The sequence below is a fragment of the Lineus longissimus genome, chromosome 9 (genome assembly GCF_910592395.1).
Source record: "Lineus longissimus chromosome 9, tnLinLong1.2, whole genome shotgun sequence".
NCBI classification, from domain to species: Eukaryota; Metazoa; Nemertea; class Pilidiophora; order Heteronemertea; family Lineidae; genus Lineus; species Lineus longissimus.
Genome location: NC_088316.1, coordinates 18,039,902 through 18,056,826, shown reverse-complemented (window position 1 = coordinate 18,056,826; position 16,925 = coordinate 18,039,902). Strand labels below are relative to the sequence as shown.

Genomic DNA, 16,925 nt, shown 5'->3' with positions numbered 1-16,925 from the left:
AACCACGCCTTTGAGTGTTTAAGATACCGCTTGGAAATGACGCTGCATCTTCCGAGAGACATGAACGATATTTGAAAAGTTACAGATGACTGAATAACCAAGCAAAATTGACAAAGCAGTAACTGAGAAGAGAAAATCCTCCCAGCAAACTGGCTTGCACGCGCCCGAGCTTGCCATAATGGTATTAGGGTGGGCCATTAATGCTACCGGCCGACCGATCGACTGTCGTGTTAATTCCGACGACAACCGAGGCGATCCCGGATCTACTTCCGCGGGAATATTTTCCCTCTTGATTCGAAGATTTAGAAATTGACCGAATGTTATTTTGCAAATGGCGACCCAGTATGCGCGGGGCTGTCGGAGTCTGTCATTAATCACAGCATAATCCTGGGATGTACGACAGCTAAATCGCTCCAATCCGCAAACTCACTTCACGTAATCCGCGCCAAACGACAATTCACACATGAAAATATTTTCTTTTAATTCCTTGCCAATCAGACGTAAAATTAACGTTGGGTGTAATAAAAACAGCTGTTTTACGCGCAGTTCGGTTCAGTTTAATGAAATCCAGTGACAGAGTTAAACTGATTTCTGGTGATTTTCCGGAAATTTATCGAATGTGTTTATTGCTTTTAGGTAACTTATGGCTCTCTCATTGGGTTGGCTTGTCATTTACGCCTATTGCGTTAACGGATAACGATGCCCGGCTAATTTTCAGACTTCTGTTGGAATTGCAGCTACGTAATTGGCTGATTGGTAATTCTCACGTTCATTGAGTGATTTTGGTAGGGAAGCCGAACGGGTTCGTGCAGCCACTGGTAGAGTCATTTTGTTTTTGTTTCTTCTGTTTGAACGCCTGTCGTTTAGACTATTTCTGTGAGCAGTAAAAATCAGTCAACATTTCTCATTCGGGCATGTCTTCATGTGTTAGAGAGGGAATGTCTCTCCAACAGCGTAGGTTTCCTAGGTTCACGTCACTGATAACTCACCAAGCTAATATTGAAATGCCCTAGTTGACACTCCGCTCTTGATTCAATATTTTAGACGAAAGATGATGCCGTATCATCAGAAGAAAATTCTTTCTAAAATGCAAGACACCATTTCAAATCAGCTTCACCGAATCTAGTTGACCTGTTCGAACTCCGCGCCGCAATTGGTTAAAACAATGGTTCAGATAGCTCTCAATTTCATTGCCTGGGGGAGCCGAATCCAGTTCAGAGCAAAGTCTCTAATGTGAGTCAGGTTCAATTTGCCTGTCTAAGGGAGGAAATGAACTGAAGCAAATGAGAAGTATCTGCTTCTACCCTCGGCAGAGACAGACAGACTCCGGAAAGACGGCGAGGAAACGTCAAGAGTACGGTCCATTCAAGTTGAAAATTGTTCTTGATGGTTTCGCCCCGGGTTAGGATATCTACCATATACGTCAAGGATCACATTAAAGCCCTATAGTCATCTAATTAGGCGTTTGACTTCCACTCAGTATGATCTATTATCCTGTTGTTTTAGATGAGATGCTATCAAAGGCCGCGGAAGAAACAATATCACCGGTCTAAAGAATATGGTAGAAACATTAGAGATAGATGTAATTTCAGATCGCGCGAGGTCATAATTACTGTCTCGATCTTTGTCATCGAAATGTCAACAAATACCAACGAACGGCCACGTGACGGGGTAGGGTCCAGGTCTGATTGTCTTGTTGCGATTGGCCATCACAAGTTCCGTTCTCATATTAGGATATACCATAATGTACATGTGGAGTACGAAGAGTTTGCGTATCGGGTTACCCAGGAAAAAAGCCCCACAATCCGATTTTTCGTACTTGCCCATCGGCCCGGGTTCATCAGGTAAAAACAATGAACCCAGTCGCACTCTCCATTTTTCTAAAATAATTGGTCGGTGTTATAGATGTTTAGAGATGAGTTTCCTTTCACGAGTGTTGCTCTTTCCGCTGGAATTTTAGCTCTATTTAAAGTGGTATTCAAACTCTTGTATAAGAACGATTGAACATGAATAAATGGGTACATGTACCTTCACAACCAACCGCAAATGGAGAAAGTGGATTGAAGTGGTCTATTCGAAACGTAACAGCCGAAATTTAAAATGCCGGAAGCCGTGACTACTGTTTGTAAATCGTCGAAAAATACGTTTTGTAAGAGGCCTTTCTGATAATTGAGTATGTGCGTTATTTTTACGAGGGTGCTTCCATCCGCACTTATCTGCTGAATGCATAATTATCAAGAGTACGAAACGAGCAATCAAATCCACGTTACACCTATTCAAACTTGACTATTTCATCTAAATGACGCATAATAGAGATATGTTTCCTCTAGAAATGGAGGATACTAAATATAGTATGTATGCGCTTAGATCATTACGAAAAGGGAGTTTTAGATTTTGAGAGTTTTAAAAAGTATCAGAAGTGTATAAAGGATAGCGCTTTCGTATGTCCTGGCAAGAAAGATTTGCTGGGCACCATTGCTTATCAAAGGGTCGGATGTCAAAGGTCATGGTCAAATGTTGTCAGAAGTTAAGGTCAAATCATCAAAATTACACTCCGGCCAATTTCAGCCAAACTAATGGACCGATTTTTGCCCAATCTTGGTTTCGTAGCGAGGTTTAATACCAGTGGACTTGTTCACGGGTGCTATTGTCTAGTTGCATGAAAGTGATCACCGGATTCGCAGTTATCTATAAATCTCGTGATTTTCTAACCGATCCGTCTTAAGTTATGACAATCTAATTAACGCCAGCAGCGAAGAGCGATTAACTGTTGATGTTAAACACGATCTCGTTTTGCTCTTTTCTGATTTTTGCAGATAAGCTATTATTTTTAGAGAATCAGTTTCTGATACATATTCAATACCATCAAGGTCAAAACTCACGTCAAAGATTTTCGAAGATGCGTGATAAAGCTTCAATTTTTTTTTTATTAAGTATTTATAATTGCTGGAAAATATAAATGTTCAAAACCACATTAGCTTTAACAGAGTCTGAGATTGACTGAAAGAGAACGTATTTTTGGGATACTTAACGTAACCTTTATGTAGAACGTGAATGTTTTGCCTTAGAAAAATCGAGCCTGGTCTGGAGTAAAACACATTGAAGTGGTGCAAATACAAAATATTTTGGTGGCGGCCTAAATTGGGGCGGAAGGGGACGACATACTCGATTTTATTTTTACCTGGCCTAATCCAGGTCATGTACGATTGACGACAATTACGCTGAAATGAGAAATATCAATTAAGAATTCTTAAGATGAATCCTAAGAAAGTGGCAAAGATCACCGATTGGGTAATTGATTTTATGCGGGGAAGACTTTTGGTTTATCCACCCGGATTAGGACGAATGATTGGTAAGGATTAACTCATGATGGCAAGATTATGAGAACTGTGGTGGATTAATGTTAATCCACTGAAGGTTTGCAAGGAATTTCCCAATTTAACGATTCCAGTTCTTCGTCAAAATTCCCAGCAAGGGGGTGAAATGGACTATGCATTTCCCCATAACGATGTAACTTCTTTGCCACCGCAAAATTTGCTGCATGTTTACGACGTTATTACGTCATATGCTATTTTTTTAGAGCCAAATCTACATCCTCTTTTCCCGGGGTCTTTGCGTTACCCCTTCTGGCCCGCTTAACAACCCCAGGACAGGTCTAAAAATAAAGCCTAGATGATTGGATGCGAAATCAATCTTGAGGCAGGCAATGCCCGTCGGTATGGTTATCTCATTAGCCAAAGTGACACACCTTCGTCTGGTACGTCCGGAACCCTTGGTATCTAAATACCTTCTCCTTCTCCATACACGTTCCTTTCTTTTTACTCATCTGACATTCAAGTGGATCATCTACAGGCAGAATATTCAGGGCCGTCGAACAAACTAGGTGACTTAAAAGACGGACATAAAATCAGCCACAAACTCTGTGACTCCCCAACCCCGAATGAGTGAATAACAATTTACACATATTAGTCTATCGTCGTGATAGGTGGCGACAGAATTCCGACATTCCTTTGTCACTTGTCTTATGCTTGATTACCTCACCGAACCACAAATATTAAACTTAACTTTTAAAATTTGACAGATGCATTTGCGTGACCCAGGAAATTCATTAGATAACTTAAAATTGAAGAACTCATACTGTTTTATTAATTGCACATCGGCTTAACATTAAGAAAAAGGGTGACAATTCATTTTCGCAAACGCGCCATTGCGACGCTGAGAATTAAGAGATTAGTAAAAGGTGACCGGGCCTTCAATATCGCATTTTGGAACCTCCATTTCGACGTCTTGTTTGAGATATAGTACGACCATTCTAAGACCCCTTGTCACTCTGTACGAATATTATATTGACCACCAAACAACTCCATGCTCAGGATAACAGTAATATTTTCTTTTCATCCACCCGAGAAATCCCGGGGTCACACTTTTCATTTATAAAGGAATTAACAGGAATGATTTCGCGTAATAATTTGTTGATTTTGTCCCAGCCGTCTGGTCTGTAAAATGAAATGAAGATAGATGATTGTGTTTCTCGTTTTTCTTGGAGAGTCGCTCTGCCGACTGTATGACGCTGCTGCGTACAGTTGGCGACAGCGAGTACTGTGCCGACGGAATCGTTACGAAAGATGATGACCCTATCCTGACTTTGAAGGGAACCCGAAATAAGAAAGGCAAACACGTTCTGTCAGCAGTAGGATTTGTGGGGTTTTCACAGCAGGATTATTGCTGTTTCAGGCCATTCCGCGTATTTTCGACTGGAGACGCCTGGTTTTATGACGCTGAACTGTATGTGATCGTGATGGCACCTCAATTGATGCATAGTTGCCGGTGTACCATCTCAGTTCCATGACGTCTTCGTACGAAAATGGCGAAACTTCTCAAACATGAAACATCTCTAACATTCGAGTAGGACTAAGATCACCTTAATTGTTAAATGATCAGTACCATAAATCCGTTAGCCTCCGTGTTACCATAAACATTCTCCCTCTCCCACAAATGCCGAAATTGAGTTTCGTACGGGGTCAGGGATCGGACGAATTGGGTATATACGTTGATTTCCATTTTATGAACTATAGCTTATACGTATATCAAGATTTTAAATTGTTTGATGTCAAAATGCTGAGATCAAGAGTGCCCCACGGTCTATATACGTACCTACCCTATCGCTATCCACTGTACGATGACGGCATATCTGATAAGCCTCGAATAATATTCCGTGATATCATTCCCAAGACAATAGCAATAACAATAAGAACCGTTTCAGTCCACCAAACGTGCCTAACAGAAGCAGATAAACGCCTCACGGATCGTTACAATGATGTAGCGTCCAATTCATATCAACCGCACACAATATCATAAACATGGAATAAGAATTTATCATTTTTATATTGCCATTACGAATGTCCCAAAACAGGACCCTTGTGCATTGTCTTCGCTTGAATTATATTTAATAAATCAACGCTTTACGCGGTAGATATCTCAAATTGCCCTGGCTAACTGCTGGTCTCTTGGCTTTGGCTCCATTCTTCAGAACTCGTCCACCCGTTGTGGTGTCCTTCCTTTTGACGTCATGCCTATCGTTTACGACACAGAAATAGAATTCTGGAGGCGAAAAATGACGAATCGATTTCCAGTCATGCAAGAGCCTGGATCATTGAGGCTTCCGGTAGAATTGGTCGTTCTAAAGTTCTCAGTCCTATTTCATTAGTGCAATATTTAGAATTGAACCAATCACGGGAAAGTACCCACTGGCAAGATAGTAAGAGGTTGTGGTCTGTGGGCCAATAAAATGTTTACCTGTAAAGTCAGTAAGACATCAGCGTTTCTTATTGGGAAAGCGTATGAAATGGTCAAACCAAAGGTGTATCAAGAGACTCACTCAAGACCCAAGCTATCCGAGCAATACAATTGGTTACAAATATAAATCTTTGATATATTCTCGCCATGTTTTGTCACATTCTCACTCATGCCGATAACGCGAATCTTATAACCAGGATAAAAGCAAACTGACTATGGATTAATTGAAAATATTATTTACGAACTGGTGAAGAAAGGCTAGACCATTATGGTCGTAATCATTTTGCCGTTCTGACATGGCATTAAGATGCGAGATGATACTGTGTAGCTGATCCTGAAGATGTTGCGGAAGCGATGGATGAGGAAAGATGGCATTGTCATTTAGCGGAGATGGAATGGGCAATGATTTTATGGTCGAGATAGGACTTGGTTGGTGGAAAGAAGAGATTTCTTTGATTTAGATGCTTTGGCAAACACCTGTAAAGACGGCGAAGACTCGAAACGCGAACCCCTTCCCTGTGTTTAGCTGACATTGTCATTTGATGGAATGGTCAAGGATTTTATGGTCGAGATAGGACTGGGTTCGTAGAACGAATTGCGTTCGTGTTTTATGGCTGCTTTGGGTAGTAACTTTCTAGGCTGGCGGAGTGACTGTATGATGGGGGAGTCATTTTTCTCACATGGGTGAGTTGGACAATGATTTTTTAGTCGAGATAAAAGTGGTGGTTTGATGGAATGAGTTGCTTAATGTCATGGACGAGGCTCATTCCAAAGGGAGCTTTGGGTACCGAAAACCGACAGTTTTTTTGTGTAAAACAACTGGGTATTTAGTCCATGCAATGGCATGACGAGAACAGACAAGTTTGATTCTAAACATCATTATCATGTAGGCACCTGAACTCATCCCCCAAGCATCTTTAATTTCACATCACCATTTGCTAATTGCAATAAAAGGAAAATGACAAACACGCAGCGTGGTTAAGGGTCAGTCATTCGCGCACTTCTGTCAGCAAGAACGAAAAGGCTTGGTCAGTTATTAGGGGAAATAATTCAGTTTTTAATTATAAAAGTGTCAATGCATGTAAACAGTGCAATAAATTACCACCGGGGATAATCGGAGAGCTTTCTCGAGAATGACTATCAGAAATGAAATGTAATAATGTTTCGCCATATGACTATGGTAATAATCTATATTTGCTATCGACGATTTGTTATGAGGTGATTCTGAAATGATGTGGTCGGGGATTGGGCTCAGGGGAGGAATGGTTTGTGGCTAGGTTTGAATGTGAGTTTATTTAGGTTCATTTAGAGATAAGGTATGGACGGTGTAGCAGTCTTAAATGTCTTCCAAGGAAAAAAAGTGTGGGTCCCTGTAGTTCTTAAGATCATTTCACGAAATGGCAACGACTCGTGAAGTTGTGATTCTCAATCCATGATCCTCTAAGTATCTTCTCATAACTGCCCTAACCTACTACTTATATCAGACGAAAACAATTTCGAAAAGACTCGAGATGGCTATACCCGAGATGTTATCGCTTCCCGTTTCCCAAAACACGGTGAAGGCAATTTTCCCGGTTATAAATTTTCTGGTTCTGACTCTAGCGGTCTTGTAAATCGGGCAAAATGGTTTATTATATAGTGTTTGGAGTTAATACATTGGTCGCGAGAGATTTCATGACAAATATTGCGGGGATATAATAGCTCTAGCATACAAGTGCGTTTAAGGGGGGATAGAAGAAGGAAGGCAATAGTGAAAATTAGGAAAAGGGGTCGTACTATCAAATGAGGCATTCTGTCAAAACTAGGGACTTTCTCTCAGAAACAAAACCAAATTTCGCCATTTGGAAAGAAGATGGACGACTGCTGTCAGTGCGCATGAGTGGCGGAGTACGACTGTAATAAAGGTGATCATTTTCCCTGCTTCGCTCCAGCTTGTTTATGATTCCAGTACTACTAAAGGCCAATTCATCATAGCTTGGTGGCAATTCTAGGCTCTGCATCACTGGACGATGAAATTGCCAATTTACATAAGCGATTGTTATTAATCAAAATCATTCGGACTCGTATTCAGATGTTTCGCTATTTGCTATTTCGGCTTTATTGCTTTACGCTTGGTTGTTTTTAATGCAGTGTTCGTATGTTATGGCAATCCATTACGAATGTAATTAACGGCATTCCGAAATTACTGACATTTAATCTGTTTCTAATTCCAACTTTTCTACATTGAAACGCCCACCAAACTTGAGAAGTTAATTCGAAAGGGCCTATGCCTGAGCCTATATACTGTTATGCTTGCCGTACTACCAAGAATTAATAAAAACTAGTCTTTACTAGTCCTTGGTATTACTAACATTTTATGGACTTATATCAATCATTATATTAATCGTTCCTCCCCAACTGAATGACAAGCAAACAGAGTGTGTCCCTTTTGAATTTAACGATAATTTGTGTTTTTATTCGAAACGAAAAAAAGCAAATCAAAGGTGCCTTTTTTATTGACTATGCCTATAACCCGAAGTATCTGTTGGCGTCCCCGTTTGTCAGTGACGGGGCATCACTGCATTGACTTGCATCAGCTGGTGATTATGGCTGCAGGTCCGACTGAAACGGAGGATCTTTCAGGGATAATTCATCCAATAAATAATCTCGGTTGGTTTCAATCGCCATCTCGAAACATAATTGGGAACTATGAATTATCAACAAGAGACCCTCTGCTAGAACGGCACGAAACAAGTGCAGTATTTATGCATCATCACTTGGCAGAGGAATGCGTTGATATCTAGTCAGTTCCCGTAAGTGTGCTCCTTCCTTAGACAGGACGTCCAAGAGGAAGAAAGAAGATTTTTTCACGAGAGTTTCTTTATTTTCTTAAAAGAGTAAAACAAAGCGTACGACAACATAAAAATAGTAACCCTTCTGGTCAAACGATATGTTTTTTAACTCCTAGTTTTCTATTTTTGTCTTCAAATGCTATTTATTTTGGCTTACACTACCAACAGCACGATTTATAACAGACCATCTCAAGGAAATTTACGACAGGGGATGATTTTTTATTATTTTTATCAACTAGATATGATATATAACCACCTCGCAGTAAGCACATCCGACAGAGAACAATGTTACCAACAGAAGCGTGTAGCTCCTACCTTCTGACACAGGCATTCGCTACTCAACACAATGAACTAATAGGTGAAGCGATAATGTTTTTCCCGGAGGTTTCGTTTTTGAGGTCCACCATTCAGTAAGTAACATGATTGTGCACATAGTCCATGCATTAACAATGGCGATTGATCCGTTGTTCACACATACCCCAAGCATTATATGCAAGAAATACTGAGTATATGATTACAGAACCGCATATAATGCATTGAATCGAATGTACGTTACGTACACGTATACATATCATCTGATTTTTAATCGCAAAATGGGATACATGTATATCCATTTTTGCCACTTTAAGAAAAGTACTGAAAGTTTTTCTGTGACCAAAAACCTCCATTGCCAGCCAAAGTGGCCTATATATACCCTGAGGAAACAAATAAGAGGAGAGTCTGAACTAATGTCTGACTAATAACCTGTCATGTTTATATCCAACATCCTTGAAGTAATGAAGCTTAGTTTTTGGTAAAAATACAGCTACTGCCAAAGCCTTAATGGGATTGTCACCCCACCTTAGGTAATAAATACCTCCAAGTTTATCAATGTAGTCAAGGTAGCCCTGAACTTCCTTTGAGCGCCAGAAGTCCACTCGGCTCACTTCAAAATTATTATAGTAAACTCTGCCATTGGGCCACTTGTCTAAAAATTGAGCTTTGATTTTGTTTTCAGCGACGTATGTTTTGGTGGCGTTCCATAGCCCAAGAACACAGCGATTTCCATCATACTTCATCCATATGTAGCCATGGACTTTTCTATAGTCTCGCATCCTCTTGAATATGTCGTATTTGATTGGTCTGAGGATTTCAGAGTCTGTATCAAGCCGCAGATAATATTCTAAATGGTTGAAAATCGGCTCCTTATATATAAGAATGGCGTTAAAGCGACACATATGTCGGTATGAGACTGGGCGACGGACGCACACATCCTTTTTTGGCACGAGGTAGGAAATGAGGTTGTAACGCGGTAAAGTCATCTCAATTTCTTGAAAAAACAAGAGGGATTTTGTAAACGTTCTGATATACGTCCGCGTGGTAGCATTGATGTTGTCTTCATGGAAGAGAATGATGGGATACTTGTACACGGTGTTGTAGTTGCGGTCCAACATCGACAAGGCCTTTTTCAATAAACTAAGTCGCTTTCCTTCAATCAGGAAATAAATGGCCCCTTTAGGTTTTCCTACAGGCCAATTGTATCGGATCAATTTATTGAAATCTCTCCGATCCACTAGAGTATGACTTGCATTTTCTGGTAACAGCTCCTCACCGGAGGCGATTTTCACTAAATCTGCCAAAGGTTTCAACAAAGAAGTCATGGTCCTGCTTCCAGCTGGTGCTACCTTCCCTTCTGGTTCCTGTTTTAGAATTTTCTGTTCCGCATGCCCACCGACTGCCTGTTTTAAATCCCGTTTCTCTACCAGAGGTCGGTTTAGTTCGACTAAAGGTCCCTGGGCCTCGTATAGACTTGATAAACTGCTCTGCTTGGTTGTAATAATGAGAAGGAGGAGGAACGGAATGCTGCATATGATGATGATGAAGGACCACCATTTGTAAAATGTTCCTGCCCGTGTACCTTGGCCCATTGTTGTAGTTACGGCGCTACGTGGTTAAAACCTGAAACGAAAGGAACAAATCATGTCAATTGCAATCATGTAACTGAGAGTGTAAAAAGACAATTAGTAAAACATTTTTAGATATACATATACGGTAATTTCAACTCCCATCCCTCGGGTGCAACAATTGTAACAGGAAAGTCAGACTTAGGCCGGATAAAGTGCACTGGGCACAGAAGACGCTGTCGTGCTCTTGGAATCCCAGAGGTACTGACCACATGGTCGTTGTTCTCTCCTGACCTTATCCGTCACCAAACGATAGGGAAAGACAAGGGGGCATTTAAAACTGTTTGGGCTGGTGACTCTAAGATCATATTCAGCCTGACATGAGAAATCCGGCAATCTGGAGGGGACTAAGATGTGTGCGGTTGCAATTGGGTAGTATACATTATGGTATTACCGCAATGTACATGTATTGATTCCCACCATTGTGCAAAGGGCTATTACTACTACCAGTGTAAATTTTCGTCCCATTAATTTATTGGCTTAGCTTGGTTAGCTTTGCGCCCAAGTCGTGAACAAACCTCTATTGTAAGGCTATCGATAATGCAAATAGAAAAGACACACTAAACACCAAGGCTAAACTAAACAATGAAGATGTATCCCATTATATTTAGACTTAGAGTGTGTGTTTGTCAAACGTCATGTATGGGCGGTTATTTCCGCATAAATAGAGGTTGTCTCAAATAGACATTTTATGTCGTGTTATGACTCGAATAGACGTTTGGTGGCGCTCGTTTTAACGGAGACGTACCTGAAATAAACATATTGTGTCGTATCTCAAATAGACATACACTCAAATAGACGTTTGGTGGCGCTCGTATCTCAAATAAAGCGCCACCAAACGTCTATTTGAGTTATACACAAAAATCAGAAAACACGACAATATGTTTATTTGAGATACGAGCGCCACCAAACGTCTATTTGAGTGTATGTCTATTTGAAAAGCGCCACCAAACGTCTATTCGAGTCATAACACGACATAAAATGTCTATTTGAGACAACCTCTATTTATGCGGAAATAACCGCCCATAGTCATGTACATGCAGATTCATGCGAGACCTTGACATAACTGTGCCGACGTGTTTCAGCCGTTACCAGTGTACAGGCGCACGGCAACCGGCTTAAACACGTCGAAACAATATCTTTTATTTTGTAGCTAAAGTTTTGTCACTTGTTTTTTCAGAGCCGCTAGCCGAACATCACTGAAAATCAAACCGTGACACTGAAAGTACCCCTATCCCTAATTAGGCTTATAAGCTAATCAACTATCATAGTTAATTAGGCTTATAAGCTAATCAACTATCATAGTTCTACATGCTTCTAACCCAGACCACTGTAGAAGTAGAAAATTTCCTCTGGTTCTATCATGGCCATGACCGTCACTAGCATGATAGAGTCACTTCTTCCCGGACGAACGTCTCTGACCAAGGCCTATTATTATTATTCACAATGTGATCTTATTTCTGTTCCTGAAAAGTTGTTTTCAGTGTATTTTCTCCTTGAAATCGATCACTTCAGGTACTATTACTGTGCATACCTAGCTAAATTAGTGTCTAGTTTCGTCTCTGATGACATTTATTTCGTAAAAATCGCTGTTTTTTTCTAAAAAGGTGTTTTGTGGTCATTTTGGCTGTTTATTTCGAGGGTACGGTAGGAGGTCATCGTTCACTCGATAACTCTTTTTAAAATGAAATAAAAGCGTTTTAAGATACATGATATGAATTGATATTAATATTCGTTAAGTGGGATTGTCGGTGGACGTTCATTGGTGAACAGTTGTGCTGGAATTACGAAAATATATCGATATCGTTGAGAGTTCATTCATTAGGGGCCTGCTCTCAATTTTCCTTACAACGCCTCTAGCACTGGGCAATTGCCACCATCTTGAAAAGCAGTGCCGCGGATGGCTATCGCATCGCCACTACGCATGAGAACACGATGGCTGCCCTGCGCTGCATTGATAGTTCGTAATAAATTCACATAAAAACACACCAGAAGATCTCCGATTTTATTTACAAAGATCATATTTTGTTATTTATTGATAAAACAAGCCATTTTACCACAGCAGGTGACACATATTAGGCCTGAATAAGACTTTAGAATTTGAAGTGGTGGTGACGATGCCGATATCCAAGATGGCGGAATTATACCAGTGGTCAAATCTCATCTATTTTGGGTAATTGCATCATTATTTCTTTTTGTGATTGGTGATTTGTAAAATTGAGAATGATTGAAAAATCAGTATTTTTTCACCCAAAGGCATGAGTGAACATTTGATAAGTTTATTGTGATTTAATTGGTAATTTGGTCGACATTTTGACAATTATATTTAGCAATATTTCGATAAATGCGGACCTGCTTCTTCCTCTTTTCGCAGTGACGGTGTTTCGATAACTCAGGTCAGTTTCACGGCAAAAATAAGTGGTAGTTTTGAAATTCGAATGTGCATTTATTGATGTAACGATAAAGTACATTTCCGAGAATAATTAGTGAAAGTTTCAGTAGGTGTCGATTTTTGTAAAGTAGTGTATAGGCGATGGATTGGCTCAGCCATGTGCTCGTCGTGTCAGCGGGGCGCAAGCCGTCATGGGATGGGGGATGTACACTACTACAATGCACGTGATTGATGGTTGAACATTCATTCTCGTTGACAGTGTATTATTGAAATATTTGATTGTGATGATGGGGTATTGTACTAGGCCTTGCATGCTCCCAACGTGTGGCATATTTCACATTGATACTACCAGTATCAATTACAAAAAAATAGATTGTGAGTAACAATAGGCCTACAAACAATGCTACATGTCATGAAGGTGGGAACGGGGAAGGGGGGGTAACTGTCTCGACGTCCCGTTAGGAAAAAAGGCTTATCCCGTTTCCCAATACGCAATTTTAGCCGAATCGTGACGCAAAACACGGCTTGTCTCGAATCCCGCTAAAATAAGGGTGTCTATCCCGAATCCCGAGTTATTTTCGGCCCATCCCAGTGTCCCGAAAATACCCGTTCTCCCCCTCATACATAGTAGACCATATTGTCACATTGATGTTTTCTTTCATTACAGTTAGACTTCGAGATCTACATTTTCGACAAAGGCCTGGTGTAATATTATTACGTACTTGATGAAGGTAATATTAATTTCTTCAAATTTGAAGCATGACGTTAATGGAGTACCAGCACAACTTCATTGACTGCTACGTGGCGCTGGTGGAAACTAAGGTATTGCATCGCTCATATCACTTGAAAAAAACATTTACCCTAGTTACGACCAAAGCTGCTTAGCAGAGGGCGATACCTCATCAGGAGCGCCACAATCATATCATTGGTGTGAAAGCATTTGTATGAAGTTTTTCAGTTCTCAATGTGTTCGAAACCTTAATTGTGAATTTGTGCACTTCGAATTCAAATTTACGTCACTACGTTAGTTTGACATCCATTGATGTCACGGTAATTTCACTGTTATGCTGTGCTGCTTTCAGTTTTAATGACACGAATGAGTACAAGTACATTACATTTTTCGACGAAGGCCTTCTGTAATTTCATACGCTTCTTACGGTTAGTATTGATTCATAATTTCTAGTAAAAAAGTTAATTTTGAAAGTGAAAAATATGTTACAATACAATAGACCTGCAAATACCATATACGCAAGTTTTGAACAAATATCACACATATTCCCCAGTTGACTTGTGATGATATTGATAATGGTGGTGGTGGTGTTATCATGTACATGGCTTCTAACGTAGTAAGTGTTTTCTTTTCAGCAACATTCAATAGATTTATTTACTGTATTATCATTTCGACCAAGGCGAATTCGACACTTCAATTCAATTACACAAGGTTAGTAACTTTTGTTCACAAAATCCAAATGGAGGCAAATACAGAACAATCAAACTTAGTCATTCCAGTCAGTTACTGAAGCACAGTGAAAACTGTCGGGAGCAGTGCAACTGATGGCATGTCAAACTTCCAGTGACTGTCCCTGTCCATATATTTCAAGACAGTACAAATCTTGTAATCATTTTGTTTATGCAATGTACGTTATTATGTATCATTTCAGCACAATCAAACTTAGTCATTCCAGTCAGTTACTGAAGCACAGCGAAAACTGTCTGAATTAGTGCTGCTGATGGCATGTAATTACTCTACTACCACTACCAGTGACAGTCAATGTCCAAATATTTTCAAGTGTGCGAAATTAGTACTCGTCTACTTCTTAGTGTTATTTGAATGCAATGTATGTTATAAAAATATTTTTTCAGCACTATATCAACATTCTCATTCCTGTCAGTTTCTGAAAATCAGCTAAAGCAATCGCTACCAATGCAGCGGATAACAGCAATTCTTTTTGTTCCCAATGCCCATCCATGACAATATATTTCACGCATGTGACAATCATGTAATCATCGTGTTTTTTGTGTTCTATTCATGCAATAAATAAATTCAGTATTTTCAAATCATTGGTGCTACAAAACTATTCTCATTATAGATTATTCATATTTTATAAAATGCTGTCATGTCAAATTTTGTGTCCTATAAATCATAATGAAGTCGGCATTTTATATACAACTTTTGTACTCCTCCTAAATAAACATACAAATCTTGTTTTATGTAAACTTTGTATATGTGACCCGTCACAGCAAAACCAGGCGCATGTCGCTCTGAGCTTGGCAGGTTGAGACGGACTGTTCTAATCTTTCATTAGCGACACCATTTCTTACCAGAGTGCCTCCTTCATTCATACATCTTGTACTTTAACTCAAGATACCCATCTTTGAATATTTTTAGTATACCAAGTACTACAATGTCAATGTATTGAAGTCATGTTCTTGTAGTGTTATTGGCTTTCTATTATCTTGTCAAAATACCACTTGGTTCTCGCAAAATCTCAATAAAAACAAATGCTATTGCATGTATTGCATATTCTAACAGCTATCCACTGTATCGATTTATCCATCATCTGTACTATTTGTCACAAAAATGTTATATTATGTAAATCATATTTCATTACATAATGCACACTGCCAATTACTGCTGAACCATTCATATGTCATTTAAATAAATAATTTTCAACTTTTTAAAACCGTCTTATAGTACTGTTCTTGTCACTTAGCTGAACCAATTGCTCTATAGCATGAAATTTCCAGAAATGCCCCAGGGACTGAAAAGTGCTGTTTTAACAGAGAGGTGTCCTAAACTGAGAAGTCGAGTTGAATGGAAACAACCAATTTGGAACAAAAAACTACTGTCCTTATTAAAGAGGTTGTCCTCAATAGAAAGGTGTCCACAAAAAGTAGGTCCACTGTATATGAAAGTACAAACCCTGGTACATGTAGTGACATCATCTACTCCTCGATGTGGACACCTGCAAATGCAGCGACAATGTCACATCAGTTATTTAATTCATCGTCCTTTGTGCAGATGGCACCACCCATCAAACATGTTGGTGACGAATAGTGTCGCAGCATTTCGTCACCGAGCTTTCACGAAAATGCACTGTCATTCATTCAGCCATAAGTGTAAGACTGTAGGATTGTTTCCAACCAAAACATGTTCGAAATGTGTCAAGCATTCGGAACACCCAAAGACTGATTAGAGAAGTCAAAATTGAATGGAAACAACCAATTTGGAACCAAAACTAGTGTCCTTATTGGAAAGGTTGTCTTTAATAGAGAGGTGTCTACTAACGGAGGTTCCACTGTATATAATGTAGGAACCCTGGTTGTGACATTGTCCACTCCTCCAGCTGCACACCACCAAATCCACAACAATGTCACACCAGTTATTTAGTTCATCATGCTTATGGTCATTGTACTTTCATCTTATGTAAAATGTAACTTTTTACACGGTTTCAATAAACGATTTGTAATTTGTAATTTGTAAATTATAAATTTCACTAATAATTTGACGCCGCCAATTCCACTGGTCTTCGAAATACGTAAGCTACACTGTTGACGACTATGACACTCCTCACAAACCACATTGTGAATCAGACGCCGATAGGCTTGTTCCTCTTATTCTCAATTGCAGACAAGAGGAACATAAAAACCGGGGAACATGGGATGACCCCGCGTGAGGGAGAGAAAGACTTCTTGGAGTGCGAGACTGAAGAAATTTGAAGAAATACTCACCTTTTCCAAATGAAGAAAAATCCAATCCGTCTGTTCCATACATATCAAACGTGAAAGTGAGAAGTAGCGGCCATATTGAAAGGAACGAATGTTTACATTGTTGTCCGACGTCAGGGGCTAGTAGCACCCCCGGTATGAGATTACTCTACTATGTCTCCACATTACAATGATTCGCGCAACGCATTCCAACTCGAAACCCGTAAACGAGTCAACTTCTTCGACGTTTGTGTG

General features: G+C 39.8%; 1 protein-coding gene and 1 long non-coding RNA gene across 4 annotated transcripts; one reads left to right on the top strand and one right to left on the bottom strand.

Moving 5' to 3' along the window:
- Window positions 1-8,692: 8,692 nt before the first annotated feature.
- Window positions 8,693-16,923, bottom strand: LOC135493866 (uncharacterized). Of its 2 annotated transcripts, none has more exons than XM_064781497.1 (2): window positions 16,695-16,923; window positions 8,693-10,565 (listed from the first exon to the last, which is right to left on the bottom strand). In XM_064781497.1, exon 2 carries the CDS (start codon window positions 10,532-10,534, stop codon window positions 9,353-9,355), a length of 1,182 nt encoding a protein of 393 aa, XP_064637567.1. In that variant the 5' UTR covers window positions 10,535-10,565; window positions 16,695-16,923; the 3' UTR covers window positions 8,693-9,352. The 2 variants fall into 2 exon arrangements, with proteins under 2 accessions (XP_064637567.1, XP_064637568.1); XM_064781498.1 differs by lacking the exon at window positions 16,695-16,923 and adding an exon at window positions 11,893-11,971.
- LOC135493885 (uncharacterized) lies at window positions 12,067-16,401 on the top strand. 2 transcript variants are annotated; one of them, XR_010448312.1, is made up of 4 exons: window positions 12,067-12,966; window positions 13,630-14,120; window positions 14,328-14,403; window positions 14,624-16,401. It is a non-coding gene; the product is annotated as an uncharacterized LOC135493885 (long non-coding RNA). The 2 variants fall into 2 exon arrangements; XR_010448311.1 differs by having other exon boundaries at window positions 13,630-14,403.
- Window positions 16,924-16,925: the final 2 nt, after the last annotated feature.

Coding starts and splice junctions, on each gene's coding strand:
- LOC135493866 (XM_064781497.1), bottom strand. CDS start 10,534: ATGGGCCAAGGTACACGGGCAGGAACATTTTACAAATGGTGGTCCTTC.